Source organism: Triturus cristatus, chromosome 8 (genome assembly GCF_964204655.1).
Source record: "Triturus cristatus chromosome 8, aTriCri1.1, whole genome shotgun sequence".
NCBI classification, from domain to species: domain Eukaryota; kingdom Metazoa; phylum Chordata; class Amphibia; order Caudata; family Salamandridae; genus Triturus; species Triturus cristatus.
In genome coordinates, this window is record NC_140591.1 from 1,672,781,136 (window position 1) to 1,672,796,706 (window position 15,571).

A 15,571-nucleotide genomic window follows, 5' to 3' on the forward strand; every position below is an offset into this window, starting at 1 on the left:
GACCCATACCTGCTGGCCTGGCTGGACCTTGACCAGAGTGGCATTCTGGTCGTACCAGCGCTTCATCTCTTCTTGGCTGGCCTCCAGGTTGGCCTCGGACAGTTCTCGGAACTTCCTGGTCTGGTTCCGGAGGGTCAGAACGTATTGGAACACATCTCGTGGGGTGGTCTGGGGTGCCGCCTCCCACCCTTCCTTAACCAAACTGAGGGGACCTCGGACGGGGTGTCCATAGAGTAACTCAAACGGGCTGAACCCTAGGGACTTCTGGGGGACTTCCTGGTAAGCGAACAAGAGGCAGGGGAGCAGGACGTCCCACTTACGCCGGAGGGGCTCTTCTAGGCCGGTGATCATCCCTTTCAGAGTCCTGTTAAACCTCTCTACTAGGCCGTTCCCTTGGGGATGGTACGGGGTGGTGAACTTATAGGACACTCCACATTGTTGCCACAGGGACGTCATGTACTTCGAGATAAAATTAGTGCCGCGATCGCTCACGACCTCGCGGGGAAAACCCACCCGGGAAAAGATCCCCATCAGGGCCCGGCCCACCACGGGGGCCGTGACGGTGCGTAGGGGGACGTCGTGGGCTAAGCCCAGGAGGAAGTCTCGGAAGCGTAGGGGTACCACCAGCACCCGGCCGGATCCCAGCTCCACCGACTTCTGCTCACTGTACAAAATGTTATTCTCCCAATAAACTCGGTGTGTTCCGGTTTGGTCGCCTGCGGCTTGGCCCTCGGCCTGGCGCCGCAGTCCGACCAGGGAAGGACAAGTGGCTTGCTCCCGGCAAAATTCTTCCCGGGTGGGCCCGCCCTCGTGGCGCCATTGGGCCAATTCAGGTAGCTCGCCTAACTCGGGGACCGGGGCGGTGTCGGACGGTGAGGGTTCGTCGCTGGCGACTGACCCTTCTGATGGGGGGACGGGAGGACCCTCGGCGGGGACTGTTCTGACTTCTTCGGTCGGAGCGTCTTCGACTTCTCCCAGGGGGGTGAGTCGGGCTGACATAGATCGGGTGGTGGCGCACACCCACTCGGGGAGTCCCATCATTCCTAGGTGGGCCTTGCGCTCGACGTGCTTCCAGGGAGAACTCTCCAGGTCGTTCCCTAAGAGGCAGTCGACCGGCTGGGAGGTTCTTACGGCAACCCTTAGTTTACCTATCACCCCTCCCCACTCAAACGGCACCAGGGCTACCTGACACATACTCTCTCTATTATCTGCGGAAATTACCGGGCAAAAGACGTTGGGGAGGATCTGCTCCTCGGGGACTAAGTGCCTGAGGACACCGGTGATGCTGGCCCCGGTGTCCCGCAGGGCCTCTATTTGGTGGCCATTGATCTTGACGAGCTGCCCGTATTTCTTCGTGTTGGAGGGCAGGAGGCTACCAGGGACCATCTCTCTATCTCCCAGGGATACTAGGGCCATAGCTGCGGGTTCCCACTCCCCTGTTTCCTCAACCTCCTCCCCCAGGGCTACGTTGGCTATCTGTCTCGCAGGGGTGACTTGGGTGGCCATGGGGCACTCCGGGTCATTGGCGTAGTGCCTGGGCTTCTGGCAACGGAAACAAGTGACGGTTACCCGGTGTCCCCGTCTCCCGGGGGGTCCGGTTACTGGTGGGGGGGCGCTGGGAAAGGTGGAGGTTGGGTCTTTGGGGGGCTAGGCTGGGACTCTCTCTGCCCTCCCTGGTTCCCTCCTCCTCTCTGGCGGGGTGGTCCCTGACTGGCTCGGGGGTATTCTCCTACCATGCCCCGGGGGACCCGGGTGTTGATCCAGCGGTCTGCTTCCACAGCCAGCTTCCTGGGATCGGTGAGTTTGCTGTCGAGCAGATGCTGGCGTAGTTCCACAAAGCAGTTCGGAGCCAGGTGTTCCCACAACATGAGGTCGGTGAGTTCCGCAAGGGTGGTGACTTTGCTGCCCTTGATCCACCCATCGAAAGCCCGGCTGAAAAAGTTTACATACTCCACCCAGGTGGTGCCCGGGATCTTCCTGCAGTCCCGGAATCGCTGACGGTACATCTCGGGGGTGAGGCCGTACCTTGTGAGTAGAGCCTCTTTCATGTGGCTGTAGAAGGTCTGCTGGGAGATGGGTAGGTCGAGCAGGGTGTCTCTTCCTTCCCTCAGAAACCGTCCCCACAACCCTGCCCCCCAGTCCTTCTGCGGGACCCGATGGGAGGCCATGGCGACCTCGTAGGCCCTGAACCATTGTTGAATGTCATCGTTTTTATAATATTCTTTGACCACGTCCTTGGGGATGTGGACCTTCTGCTCCGCTGGGGAGGCCGCCTCTCGGTTTCCCAGGGGCCTCCCTTCCTCGTTTCTGGCCTTGAGCTCGATTTCCTTCAAGCTGCGTTCGTGCTCTAGTTGGAGCTTCCTTCCTTCGTGCTCCCGTTGGAGCTTCTTCTCTTCCAGTTCGCCTTGTACACGCATTTGCTCTACTGCTAGCTTTTTTTCCGCTAACTTCAATTCGCCTTCGATTTTGAGTTTGGCTAACTCGAGTTCGTGATTGCGACTTCTCTCTCTGTCCGCGAGTTCTTCCGGGGATAGGCCACCGTCTGGTATGATGCCTCGCACCTGATTGCTGCTGCTTTCGCCTTGGGGGGGTTCAGCTTCGTTGGGGCGCTCCCCCGTGCCTTCTGGGCGGGAGGCCCCGGCATCCACCCAAGCTTTCAGTGCTTTCTGCAAATCTTCTTTGGTGTTGAGACCGGTGGTAGCGATTTTAAGTTCTTTGCAGAATTGCTTTAGTTCTTTGTGCGTGTATTCTTCCAGTTGTTCCACCTGGAACACCCTGTTGGCGTTGGTTTCTGCGGGGCTCATGGCGCTTCCTTCTGCCATCTCTGTCGGTAGTGAGTCCGTCGTTCACGGTACGATCTCTAGGTGATGGGCCCGAATCCCGTCGCTTGCCACCAATGTTAGACGGCGACCTCAGAGGAGCCCGGAAAGGGGTCCTGACTACCCTGACACCACACCGTGCGTTCTTAGGAATCAATCTTTATCATTCAGATTAGCACTGCAAATATGTACAAGGAGAGCGCGGGCTCAATGAGTCTCGGAAGGGATAGGGGGTAGCGGGACAGTCTCTGGCAAAGGTTCAAGGCAGGGACGTACCCGGCGCACAGCTCACAATCCTCGAGCTGGGGGATACGCTTGTTGTAGTTGGGGTCCGGCGGGACCGTGAGAGTCTGTGGGAGCCGCGAGTCACTCAGCAGGGCTCAGGTACAAGTTCGGAGGTCTTACGATCTTCAGGGAGCCGCGAGTCTCTCAGCAGGGCTCAGGTACAGGTTCGGAGGTCTTACGATCTTCAGGGAGCCGCGAGTCGCTCAGCAGGGCTCAGGTACAAGTTCGGAGGTCTTACGATCTTCAGGGAGCCGCGAGTCGCTCAGCAGGGCTCAGGTACAAGTTCGGAGGTCTTACGATCTTCAGGGAGCCGCGAGTCACTCAGCAGGGCTCAGGTGGTTCTAAGTTCCAGGAGCCGCAACCGCATCAGCAGGGCTCTCGTTGTTCCAGCGTCGAATCTACAGGACAGACCCAGAGCACCCCTTGTTATAGGTCGACCCCTCTTTGATGTCCGGAGTCTGTGCAGGCAGGGGTCTTGTCACCTGGGGGTCGCTTGTCGGGGTTTCCTGCCATTGTATTTTGATCCTTTCAGGGCCGGGTCGGGAGGAGTCCCAGACACCCAGCAGGCATGGAGCCAGCCCTCAGGGAGGTCGGAGGGCCGATCGAAACCCATCGTCCCAGGGGAGTTCAGAGGTGCGATAGAAACTGCTCCTCCCTCTCTCATCCCCTGGCAAGTGTGATGTCCTCCAGCCGGAGTGGCGCCTCTAGGCCCGGGTCGCGCTGGGGCCGGGCGGCCATCTTGGTGCATGAAGTGGGCACGCAGGCCCGGGGTGGCCGAAAGGAGAGAGGCCATGGACGAGGATGTCCGGGTCGGGTGCATGTGTTCTGGTGGGAAGGATCGGCTAGACCGTGTGCTTGGGGCTGCAGGTACCAGGTTAGGTGGTGCGGGGGCACGTAGAGCCATGCTACGAGGCCGGGTCCAACATGGGCCAATCCTGCTGTGGTACATGAAGTGTGAAAAAATGAAAGGCTCTCGGATGTCATTTTTTCGTAGCACACAACAAAATGTAAATACATATTAGTAAATTATATATATTCTGCAGTTAGAGAAGCAAAAATAAAGCACTTTTAAGTATAATTCTGAAGTGTGATTAAAACAAAGATTTTAGGGGCATATTAACAAGGCAGGCGATAAAATTATCGCCACGTTAGCGGCAGAAAACTGCCGCTAAAACGGCGATAATGGGCTTGATAATATGCTCTATGGAATTACAATTGAAGCCCATGTTAGATGTCCTTCACATCGAACATGGGTTTCAATTGGATTTCCATAGAGCATATTATCAAGCCCATTATCGCCGTTTTAGCTGCAGTTTTCTGCCGCTAACGCGGCGATAATTTTATCGCCTGGCTTGTTAATATGCCCCTAAATAGGTTCAGAACAAATCAAGACCCTTTACGCTGTGTTGCACAAATAATAAATATTGACTGAAGCCTGATTTCCACACACTATTATTTCTGTGCAATATATTTTAAAACTGTATGTCTTTGTAAATTTAGTGACGATTTCAATGGAAATGTGCTCTCTGTAAATGACAATGTGCTAACGCACCATGCATTAGTTCCATTAAAAGAAATCACCCGCCATCGTGTTCATTAAAACCAGGTGGGTTTGCAGCAATGTGGTCCTTCTAAAAAGTGATTGTGCAGCTGATTTGGAACAACTGATTTCACAACGGAACTGCACAATGGTCTTCAAAGATGTGGGGTGGGTGGGCGGGAGGGGGGAGGGAAGGAGACCAAGGGGGTGAACAATTGGATTATCTGTTGTATGTAATATGCCTTTTCACATGCCTGAAAACCAATAAACCAAAGTTAAACCAAAAAAGTGAATGCGGTTCTAAAACGTTTGGGAAACACTGCGCTAGGCACAAGTGATGGTGATAGAATTACACCAAATAGGTACTTTTACTAAATATTTTGGTCGAGATGTATGAAGCTCTGGTCATAAAATACTGGTCGCACTTTGTGACCAGTATTTTTGCAACGGTGTGGTATTTTGTAAACCGACCTATGTACTAATAGGTCAGTTTGCAAAATACCAAGTTGTAGCGGGTCACAATTCGATCAACCTCAACAATGCTAATAAGGTAAGTCGCAAAATGTGTCCTACTACAATTCTCAGCCATTCTCCATGGAGAGAATATGTAGCCTTATGGCTAGGGCGGTCAATCTCAAATCTGAGGAACGGGGTTGGAGTCTCGGCAATGACGCTCAACATCCTGTTATTCTGGGCAGATCACTTAATCTCTTCGTGCCTAACAATAATAAATGTGTCCTTGTGTAAGCAGCTGGTGCTCATGTAAAGCACTCCAATACCTTTGGGTCAAGTTTGCACTATATAAAACTCCCCCAAATAAATCACAGCAATAGTGGCTTGCTAGGCTTCTTGTAATCACAACAGAGTTGCCGTCGGGTTACTTATCAACCTGTGTCGGATACTTAGGTGTACTGCAGGCACAAACCACCTCCATACCTGGACTGTGGTGACTTCTAATCATTTACAGAGCCTACGGGCCCTCCATCTAATACACAGCCGGATCCTTCCAGCTGAATCTCATTGGTGTCTTCGTCGCCCCCTTCACGAGTTTCCTAAGGTCCTGATGAAGACCCCCAATAAGGCTGAAATCACCTTTATGACTACAGGGGTCGAAACGTCGACATATTTTGTTTTTTGTTGTGTATCAAACATAGGTGACAGAGATTTGTGTATCTGTACCCAGTATGTTATGCTTTGTTCTATATGCATCTGCCGAACAATAGGAGGGAAAGGTTCTACAATCCTTCGATGTATGTAAAACACATTCCCTTCCCCTTCCTTTACACCATCACACAACCCTCCCAAAGCACTCACCCCCTCCCCTTCTTCCGAGCATCAATTTTTGTGATTCTTTGATTCATACAATTGTTATTATTTGTTTGACTGATCCATTGGATTGTGATGCAAAGTAAATCACAAGTACTCCTTGACTTCTTTTGGTGATGTCTAAATAATTTTTATGTAGGCTTGAATTTGTTTCCTCTAAGTTGGACTATAATCAAACTCCACTGTGACCATTCTTTTTATGTACCTAATGAATACCCGGATCCAGTGGTCTAATGGGTTACCCCATTCATATATTACTCTTGCTAGGGGTCAGCAGATCACCTTGTCTATGGTTGCGTTCTCAATAAAGCAATTTTTTTTTTAAATACAGCCCTTTTTATAAAGGAAAAAGGAATCTGTTTAATAAAAACAAGAGTTTAAGTAAGATTTTTTAAAGAGTAGGGACAGGACCATCGCGTACTCTAAAAAAAGTTTTTTTGTCACCAGTTACAAAGGGGGTGGGATTACAGTGAGACTTGTGTAGTCGGTAAAATAGCAATGTTTTGGAACCTAATTTCAGTCGCAAAAAATTATTGCGTCCCTTTTCAAATTAGTATTTGGAACGGAAGCCCTAAACACACCACTTAGAAATACCGATTCAGAATTTAGTGGCAAACACAAATTGCGTTACAGTAACGTGTTACAGTAGAAAAATACATATAATGGGTTCACTACTCATTTTGTATTTTTTGTAACGTGTTACTGTATTGCAATGTGGGTTTTTGTATACCAAGCAGCTTTATTTAAGGGCGCAAGCAGCCTGATATTGGAAATCAGACCTTTTGTGAAAACAAAATTCCTTTGCATATCTGACCCTTGTTCTTGTTCGCCCTTTCTGCCTTCAACGACCATCGTTTTCAATTCCTGTAGATCCCATTGATATGCTGAAAGACGGATTGTCATTTCACAGCCCTGTTCTTTCCAAGAGTTGTAGTCTCGGTTTACATGGATTGATAGATCCATTTGAGCTAGCACACCTAGAAACAATTTCCTTACAGCAATTGTATATAGCGCAAACCTGGTCCAAGGTCCTTGGTGCACTTTATATGAGCACTAGAAAATGTTACCCTTTTTTAGGTTTTCCCTAAGACAGCGAATGCCAGATCTTTTGTTTTATATACAGTGGGCTTACCATTGGTTGGCTTCATTGTCACTCTCATTTTCTTGCATCTGATTGGTCAGCTGCACTAGGTTTCCTTACTCTTCATGTGTGCGTGTGTCCAATGGAGTATTGATGCATTACTTTTGTCCTTCCACTGCTCATTTTATATGAGGCTACATTTTTCTTTAGGTTTAAGCACTCTACCAGATAGTCTTTTTTTTCATCTGGCTCCTTCATGTACTTCTTGCCGCTCCTGCTGTCTGTGTTGTTGCTTGCCCCCTCCTGCCCATTGTCCGTGTTGTAGCTTGCCCTCTCCCACCATCCTCTCAATGTCTGTGTTGTTGCTTGCTCTCTGGCGCTCTGTGTTGTTGCTTGCCCCCTCCTGCCCATTGTCCGTGTTGTAGCTTGCCCTCTCCCACCATCCTCTCACTGTCTGTGTTGTAGCTTGCTCTCTGGCTCTCTGGCTCTCTGTGTTGTTACTTGCCCCCTCCTGCCCTCTTCTAGTTGCCTGTGGTGTTGCTTGCCCCCACAAACAGTCCATACTGTAGCTTGATACTCCTGGTGTCCATGTTGTTGCTTGCTCCCTCTCTCCTGTCGCTGTCCATGGTGCCCCCTCTACCTTCCACAACAAATATAAGAGATGCAATGTTCTCAACGCTGGCTGCATTATAGCATTTATTTAAAAAAAACTTTCAGGCATGCACTCTTCCTCCCATTTTGTCCAAAAATGAGGGAGGTGTTGCCTTCCCCCTCTTTAGAGGTAGCACGCCACGCTCACTCACATAGTCCTGGTATGTCTCAGTTGCGGACACAGCACAGAAAAGTGTGCACACAGACACTGCATTGCCGCACAGCAGAAAACATTTTAGATGGAACATTGCTTGCAACCCTCACCTTTGGAGGCCGGCCACGCCATCCCTCTCGCCCAACCTGTGTGGAGATAAATAGGCATTGTTAAAGAATAATGCCTTTAATGCAAGTGGAAATACACTGACCACTGCGACCACTGTGAAGAGTGTATAGAAAAGGACATTATACTCGCGCTCCGCTTCGTTTATTTATTATGTAGCTCAGACTTTACCCGAAGGTGTTCTAGCGATTCACATGAGAAGGAGCCCGCTATGTAGAAATAAGAAGAATAACATATGAAGTAGAAAGTTACACACGCGTGCAAAATCATACCAGCTGTTCAAACTGAACATGGAGGATAGGCAAAGTAAGTATAGCGCTGTGAAGTCCATTGACCAGCACCAATCCAGTGTTAGTCTCGGGGAAAGATTAGGACGAAAGGTGAGAGGGGAGAAAAGAGCTTTCTGAGTCCAGAGCAAGGAACTTGGGGGCAGATTATCAACGGCCAGCGATAATTATCGCCTGCCTTGCTTAGAGATAATTTTGTTATCGCAGGCTATCTCTGGAATTTATCTCCCTGGTAGGGCGTTATTAAAAACGTGTTTCTCCAGGGCGTTAAAAATTCCAGAGATAGCGAGGTTATCGATGTTTTGCAGGGAACATCGCTGGTTTTCCAGTGATGTTCCCTGCAAAACGGCGATAACCTTGCTGATACGACCCACAGAGTCGTATCAGCATAATCCACCGCAGTGTTAGGGATAGGTAAGTCTGCATTTTAGCAGACGTTAGTTTTTGGAGAAAACAGCAGTTTTCTTAAAAAACTAACGTGTGCTAAAATGCTGGGGCAGCCTTGTACATATCGCGATGTGAACATCAGCGATATTTACAATGTTGTCCTGCCCAGTGACACCCACTTTGCATATCATTAGAGATGCAAAGGGAGGCGTTGGGTAAAAGGGTGCTAACATGCCCTAATGCATGTTAGCACCCTCTTGTTAATAGGGCGATAGTTTTATCTCCGCTTTTTTGGCTTTAAAAGCCCTTCTAAATAGGCCCCTTGTTACCTCTCTGGCACAAAAAATATAATTATTCAAAGTCATTTGTTGAGACACCTACAATAAATGTTTCTTTAGATTTAAGAACATATGAGCAGTTGTATTCGAAATCTGTATTTATTGATAAAATTTAGCTATACTCAATTTCAATGAAATTTACATGTAATATATGCCAGTTTGCGATCATATAAATGAAAAACCGTAAATTATAACAGATATTGATGCTCGTGTTAGTGTGGAGCCGTACATGTTTCGCGACTCTCTGTCACTTATTCAAGGCCTTATTACTTCGAGGAATCCAATGTTATAGATTTAAACCATTGGCAAACTTCAAAGTCAGCAATAGATCTTCAGATCCAAGTTCCAATATTTGTGCAATGATCCTACTAGCTGAATTGTGTGAACAGTGGGGGATGTCTGTGCTGGTAGTGACTCTCCATACTTTCTGTCAACACACTGGGTGATATGCACTCTTGAGCAGGAGAGACTGAAGGTCCCAGATCAGGTTTACCAAAGCGCATCAACACACGTGCGCATAGCATGCCATTCGTGAGCCAGGCACTGCTAGAACCCTTGATAGTGACTCTGCTCGCTGTCTTTTGTGAATTCACAGATATTCTGAGCAGACTATGCAATCATTGACACAAACATTCTGAACAACTTCTTATCATGCATGGTTGTGATACTTTAACATGATTGTGCTAGCGTGTCACCTTACAAGAGCAGTCTGAATTTACAGCTTCACTTGTGCTCCACAAAAGGAAAAGACACCACTTTTTATCATAGGGTGGAGGTGCAGTAAGTTGTGACACAGTCACTTCAGTTTCAGGTGGCTCAGTGAGTAAAGTGTGAGACCAGACAGAGTTTACCTCTGCTATCTTCTGTAACATTATCAAAACAGGATCCACATGTGGTTCAGATTGTGAGCGATGCAGGAGTTATGGCTTCTCTGGCTTCATTGACACACACATACACCCGCATAGACCTCCTTAGGCACATTAGAAAATAGTCCAATAATCAATTCCAGGATCTTGGAGGAATGTCTGCAGTGATTTAAATTTGGGAGAACACCTAGACTCACAACTGCAACTTGCCTTTCTGTTGCTGAGACCAACTGCATCCTTTAATGATCTAAAGTATGCAGATACAGGCATGCACAAATGCACAACTGTGCATATATTTCTGCAAGCAGATAGTAAATGTGTTTATGGCAGTTGTCGCTTGTTAATGAAAGACTGTTTCTTCAACCTGCAGGTTCCATATCCGGTACTACCGGGATGTGCTGGCCATGGTCTTTGCAATTGAAGAAATTAACCAAACTCCAGACCTGCTACCAAACATCACCCTTGGATTCTGGATCCTTGACTCCTGCATGTCACAGAGCCGGTCTCTTCGCGGAATCATTGATCTGCTCTCCGGTTCGCAAGGTCCAGTACCTGGTTACAGCTGCAGGCACCGTTTGTTGCCGGCCGGAGTAATAGGAGAATTGATGTCCTACATCTCTGTCCCAATGGCCAGGATTCTGGGGCTGTATCATTTCCCACAGGTAGAGCAGACAAATGTGTAGCACTAAAGAATGCAAAGATACATTTATGGACACATTGTTGCGCATCATTGTTACTGATTGTTTGAATATAAGTCATGCAGTGGGACCCAATGGTCCTGAGGCTAGTGGACAGATGGAAGTAGTAAGGCACAGCTTCATATCTACGTAAAATACACAATCGGCCTGGGGAATCATGTGATAAACTTCACACGGTACACCGGACCACCGCTAGAAACACTGCTACACCTCACAAACAATCACCATGTCTATATCAGCAAAATGCTTGCCTTAAAGTGAGCAGTGCTGAATCCTCAGGATCATCACTGTGGCAACAAATTAGTGGGTCATTTCCGGCCTGGGGGGCCTCCCCTTATAAACATGTCTGGGCACAGCCACCGGTGACAACAGGGCATGGACGCTGGAGAGCGGGGGGTCCTATCAATACTGCAGTTTATATGAGGGAGAGATCCCTCTCTGGGCAGGGGTGACACCAATTAGAGTTAAAAAGATATATATATGTGGGCGGAGCCTAACCACACATCTCATCCTGAGATCTGATTGGCTGTCAGCACTTCATCCAAGAAGTGTTGGCAGCCATCTTGGGACCAATATACATGATAGCACCTCATTAAAAAGCATTGCAGTTAATAGAAGGTTTTAAGACTTTAGTTACATTATAAATCATTTGTTGTTGGTACCACACTCATTTTAGGAATTGTGGTATGTTCTAAGGTGATTTTACCATGTGAAAAAGCCTTCTGCTGGGATATCATGAATCATGTTTGAGATAAAACTATTTTCTCATGCTTTTCCCACAGAGGTTTGGAAGGTGATGTATATGCTTTATGTCATGGAGTGCCCAAGATCGAGATCATTCATTTAATAAGTGGAATTTGAGATCACTTTGACCTGAAATCTGTATTCACCATATCACTGACCAGGCTCCGCGGTTATTCAACATCGACCTGAAGTACATTAGCATCGGACAGTCAAAATTACACCTGTCCTTCATTGATCTAAAATAGGCCTTCAATACTGTGAACCGTGAGGTACTGCGGCAAACTCTATCAGCTAAGGGGTGTCCAGCGAAATTGGCTTCAGCAGTTAAGCTGTTATATAGTGATAACACTACTGCGGTTTTAGAAACAGTGTATCTTTATTCGATGTTACATATAAAATCATAAAAGAGCACAATAAAATTCATCATATGAAAATAAAATACATCAAGAACTGGTAAATACAACTTGTTACTTCCATTCAATCCATGAAAAATCACATATCCGTTCAATAAACACCTCTTCAATACAGTGCATTTACAGACAGCACCTCCACTAGAATGAAGGCAACAAGCTATCCATAGTCTTCCTACTTCTAACTGACATTTTGAGGAAGCAGCATATGCTATAACAAATGTCTGGGCTGCCTAACAGTTGAGGGTACAATAATAAAAGTTCCTTCTTCCTCGTGGTGCACTGGAGGCCCCGCACCAGGTCTACCTCAACACTTCAGCCTCATTGTGCTTCCAGACAGTGGCACCAGGAATGCTTCACCAGTCAGAAGCAGGACAGAAATGCTGGCAGGTGACTCGCCTGCTTCACTGGCCCATGCAGGCATCTAAAGTTGCCTGCTCATCTCTGCTCCAGTGAGATCTCAGACAACTCTCAATGACACAAGAGTAAACTAAAGCTGTGGTAATCTACTCAGCACTAAGGTGGGACTGTAACTAGGTGAGACCTAGGCACCCTAAGGATATTTATACAGATGCGCTGATAAGCACAAGTCACTACAAGTATGGAACCACAAAGCGCGCACTTTATAGGCAGGAATTGTAGCACAGGCCCAGGAAATGTATCCACGCTTGGGGAAGGCAAATGGAGGCTGCCTTTCTCCTAGACATATTCTGGGTGCACATTTATTGTATTTTTTCCCCAAAACATTGAAACGTAAGGAGAAGAGGGTAGGTTCAAGTTAAACTGTGAATAAACAAACTCATACATCTTTCACTCCCACTAGAAGTAATGTCGAAAGAGTAAATCAGAGAAATAACAACAATATCTCAACTGGTGTAATTATGAGAGACGTTTTAAAAATGCATGTCAAATACATTGCAGCATGAAAAGTGGTAGACTCTTGGTGAAATGTTTTTGGAAGGTGCACTGGGCATCGTATATTTTCAAAACATAATCAAGTACAGTTGTAGCAGCACTGTAGGCAAAGAATTGTATAAAAAACAACCCGACATTGAACTTGGTGCTAGATTGTGTAAGTGACAAAACAAGTGGCGACGCAAGTGACAATGTGTGTTCAGCGGAAAACGGCGCAAAATGGGATAATATAAACAGTGAAAAATGGTTCGGAAGCTGTTTTCAATACATTTTGAAATTGTTTGATTGAACCATAACGAATAGTGTGCTATGATTTGCGCTGAACGGTCGACGACGTTTCGATCCTCTAAATCAGGATCCCACTTTGCGCCGTTTTCCGCTGAACACACATTGTCACTTGCGTCGTCACTTGTTTTGCACCTTCCAAAAACATTTCACCAAGAGTCTTCCTCTTTCCGTGCTGCAATGTATTTGACATGCATTTTTTAAACCGTCCCTCATGATCATACCAGTCGAGATATTGTTGTTATTTCTCTCGTACCTACCCACGTCTCAACGTGGTTTATGGGTCATACTCCTGTCGTATTTTACAAGAAAGAGTAAATCAAGGATAAACCTCAGGAAAAAAACAGGCGTACCCACTGAAGGAGGCCCTAATCCTCTTAGTTGCAAATCCACCAAAACTAGAAGGTCGGGGTACTTCGAATGAAGGCATGAGAGGTCTGAGACTCAAGAGATGATCTGTCACAGATGTCTGCATGACACAATGAAGGTTTCCCTGGTGCAGACAAACAAACATGTTAGAAAATCCAGCTGATTCAAGACAAGAAGACCATCATAAAATCCATCATTCAAGAACCTTACAGAGAATGAAGACATGAGGGTTATTGACTCCTCTGGTGGGGCTACATCCCAAGGCTGGCCCAGGCTCATCAGGCAACAGGACATTAAATAAAATAGAATAAAATCAGGGTTGAGGTATTCAAGGATCTGTTGCTTGTGCATTATTGTGGGCTGTGGGAAAACCGGATTCCTTATTTCCTGGAGAACATTGGAAAACAACATTCAGGGCTGAAGATTATTCTGAGTTTAAGGAATGGATGACAAAAGGATGACAGAGAATCCTGCCCCTCTAGGAGACAGCACTGAGGTTATTGTGAATAAATAAAACATATGTTTTCAAACTACCCACTCTATACTTGATGGAAAGGTAATCATTGTGAAGTAAACCTCCCCCGCACCACAGGTACCTCATGTCTTTCTCCACAGTATGAATGTGATGGACAATGTGTCAAATGCTGCAAGTCAATAAATAAGCAAAAAAGCTGCAGCATTGTATCAGACCAGTGACCCTGAATAGAATGCGTCCTATGAAGAGAGAGGGAGTGATAGACATTGGGAGAGAGAGAGAGAGAGCGAGAGAGGGGAGGGGAAGTATATCTGTGTGTGTGTGTACATTGAATAATTAAATAATCTCCCAGTGATGTTACTAATTATATTTCCAACATACTTGCTGCAGAGTCCAAGCATATTGTTCTGTTACTTTATGTATGGTTTTCATATTGCACAGGCACTGCCCTTGCATGTGTGACTATCGAGCATAGAGGAGTTCCATCACAAATACAACAAGCTAGTTGCAGGGATCACTGACAAAATATCGAGAAGGAGAATATCGACCTGCCAAAATATCGAGGAAAAAATATACAATGCCAAAATATCGAATCCCTATCTACAAACAGGTAAGTACAAAAATATAGAATCCAAAATATTGTTGTAAAAAATATAGTTGGTCAAAATATCGAATGTTTTAAATGTCTTAAAAGTAATGTAAAATTAATGAAATAATACATATAATTAACTAAAACATACTTAAAAATACTTAAATAACTTTAAAATTAATAAATAATTAATGTAAGTAAAAAAAATTTTTTATACATATATATTAACGTAATATTAATTAAAAATATTCCATATTTTTTGCGTAGGATAGCGGGTGGGTAAAATTTACTATTACCACTCCAATAAGTGCAATAGTAGGGAAAGCGTTGGATAGCGGGTGGGTAAAATTTACTATTACAACTCCAGTAAGTGCAATAGTAGGGAAAGCGTTGGATAGCGGGAGGGTAAAAATTACTATTCCCACTACAGAGAGTGCAACAGTAGGGAAAGCGTTGGATAGCAGGAGGGTAAAATTTACTATTCCCACTCCAGTGAGTGCAACAGTAGGGAAAGCGTTGTATAGCGTAGGGGTAAAAATTACTATTCCCACTCCAAAGAGTGCAACAGTAGGGAAAGCATTGGATAGAGTAGGGGTAAAAATTACTATTCCCACTCCAGAGAGTGCAACAGTAGGGAAAGCGTTGGATAGTGTGGGGTAAAAATTACTATTCCCACTCCAGAGACTGCAACAGTAGGGAAAGCGTTGGATAGCGTAGGGGTAAAAATTACTATTCCCACTCCAGAGAGTGCAACAGTAGGGAAAGCGTTGGATAGCGGGAGCGCAAAATTTACTATTCCCACTCCAGTGAGTGCAACAGTAGGGAAAACGTCAGATGGCGTAGAGGTAAAAATTACTATTCCCACTCCAGAGAGTGCAACAGTAGGGAAAGCGTGGGATAGCGTAGGGGTAAAAACTTACTATTCCCACTCCAGAGAGTGCAACAGTAGGGAAAGCGTTGGATAACGGGAGGGTAAAATTTACCATTCCCACTCCAGTGAGTGCAACAGTAGGGAAAGCGTTGAATAGCATAGGGGTAAAAATTATTATTCCCACTCCAAAGAGTGCAACAGTAGGGAAAGCGTTGGATAGCGTAGGGGTAAAAATTATTATTCCCACTCCAGTGAGTGCAATAGTAGGGAAAGCGTTGGATAGCGTAGGGGTAAAAATTACTATTCACACTCCAGTGAGTGCAATAGTAGGGAAAATAATAATTTAATATTTTAT

The 15,571-nt window shown here is 46.2% G+C and overlaps 1 protein-coding gene across 1 annotated transcript in view; it reads left to right on the plus strand.

Annotated features, from left to right (window-relative positions):
• LOC146808565 (vomeronasal type-2 receptor 26-like) overlaps window positions 1-15,571 on the plus strand; it is a 149,011-nt gene that overhangs the window by 33,875 nt on the left and 99,565 nt on the right. Inside the window, exon 2 of the mRNA XM_085624013.1 lies at window positions 10,231-10,522. Within this exon, the coding sequence (XP_085480139.1) occupies window positions 10,231-10,522 (292 nt within the window). The remainder of the gene's footprint in view (window positions 1-10,230; window positions 10,523-15,571) is intronic.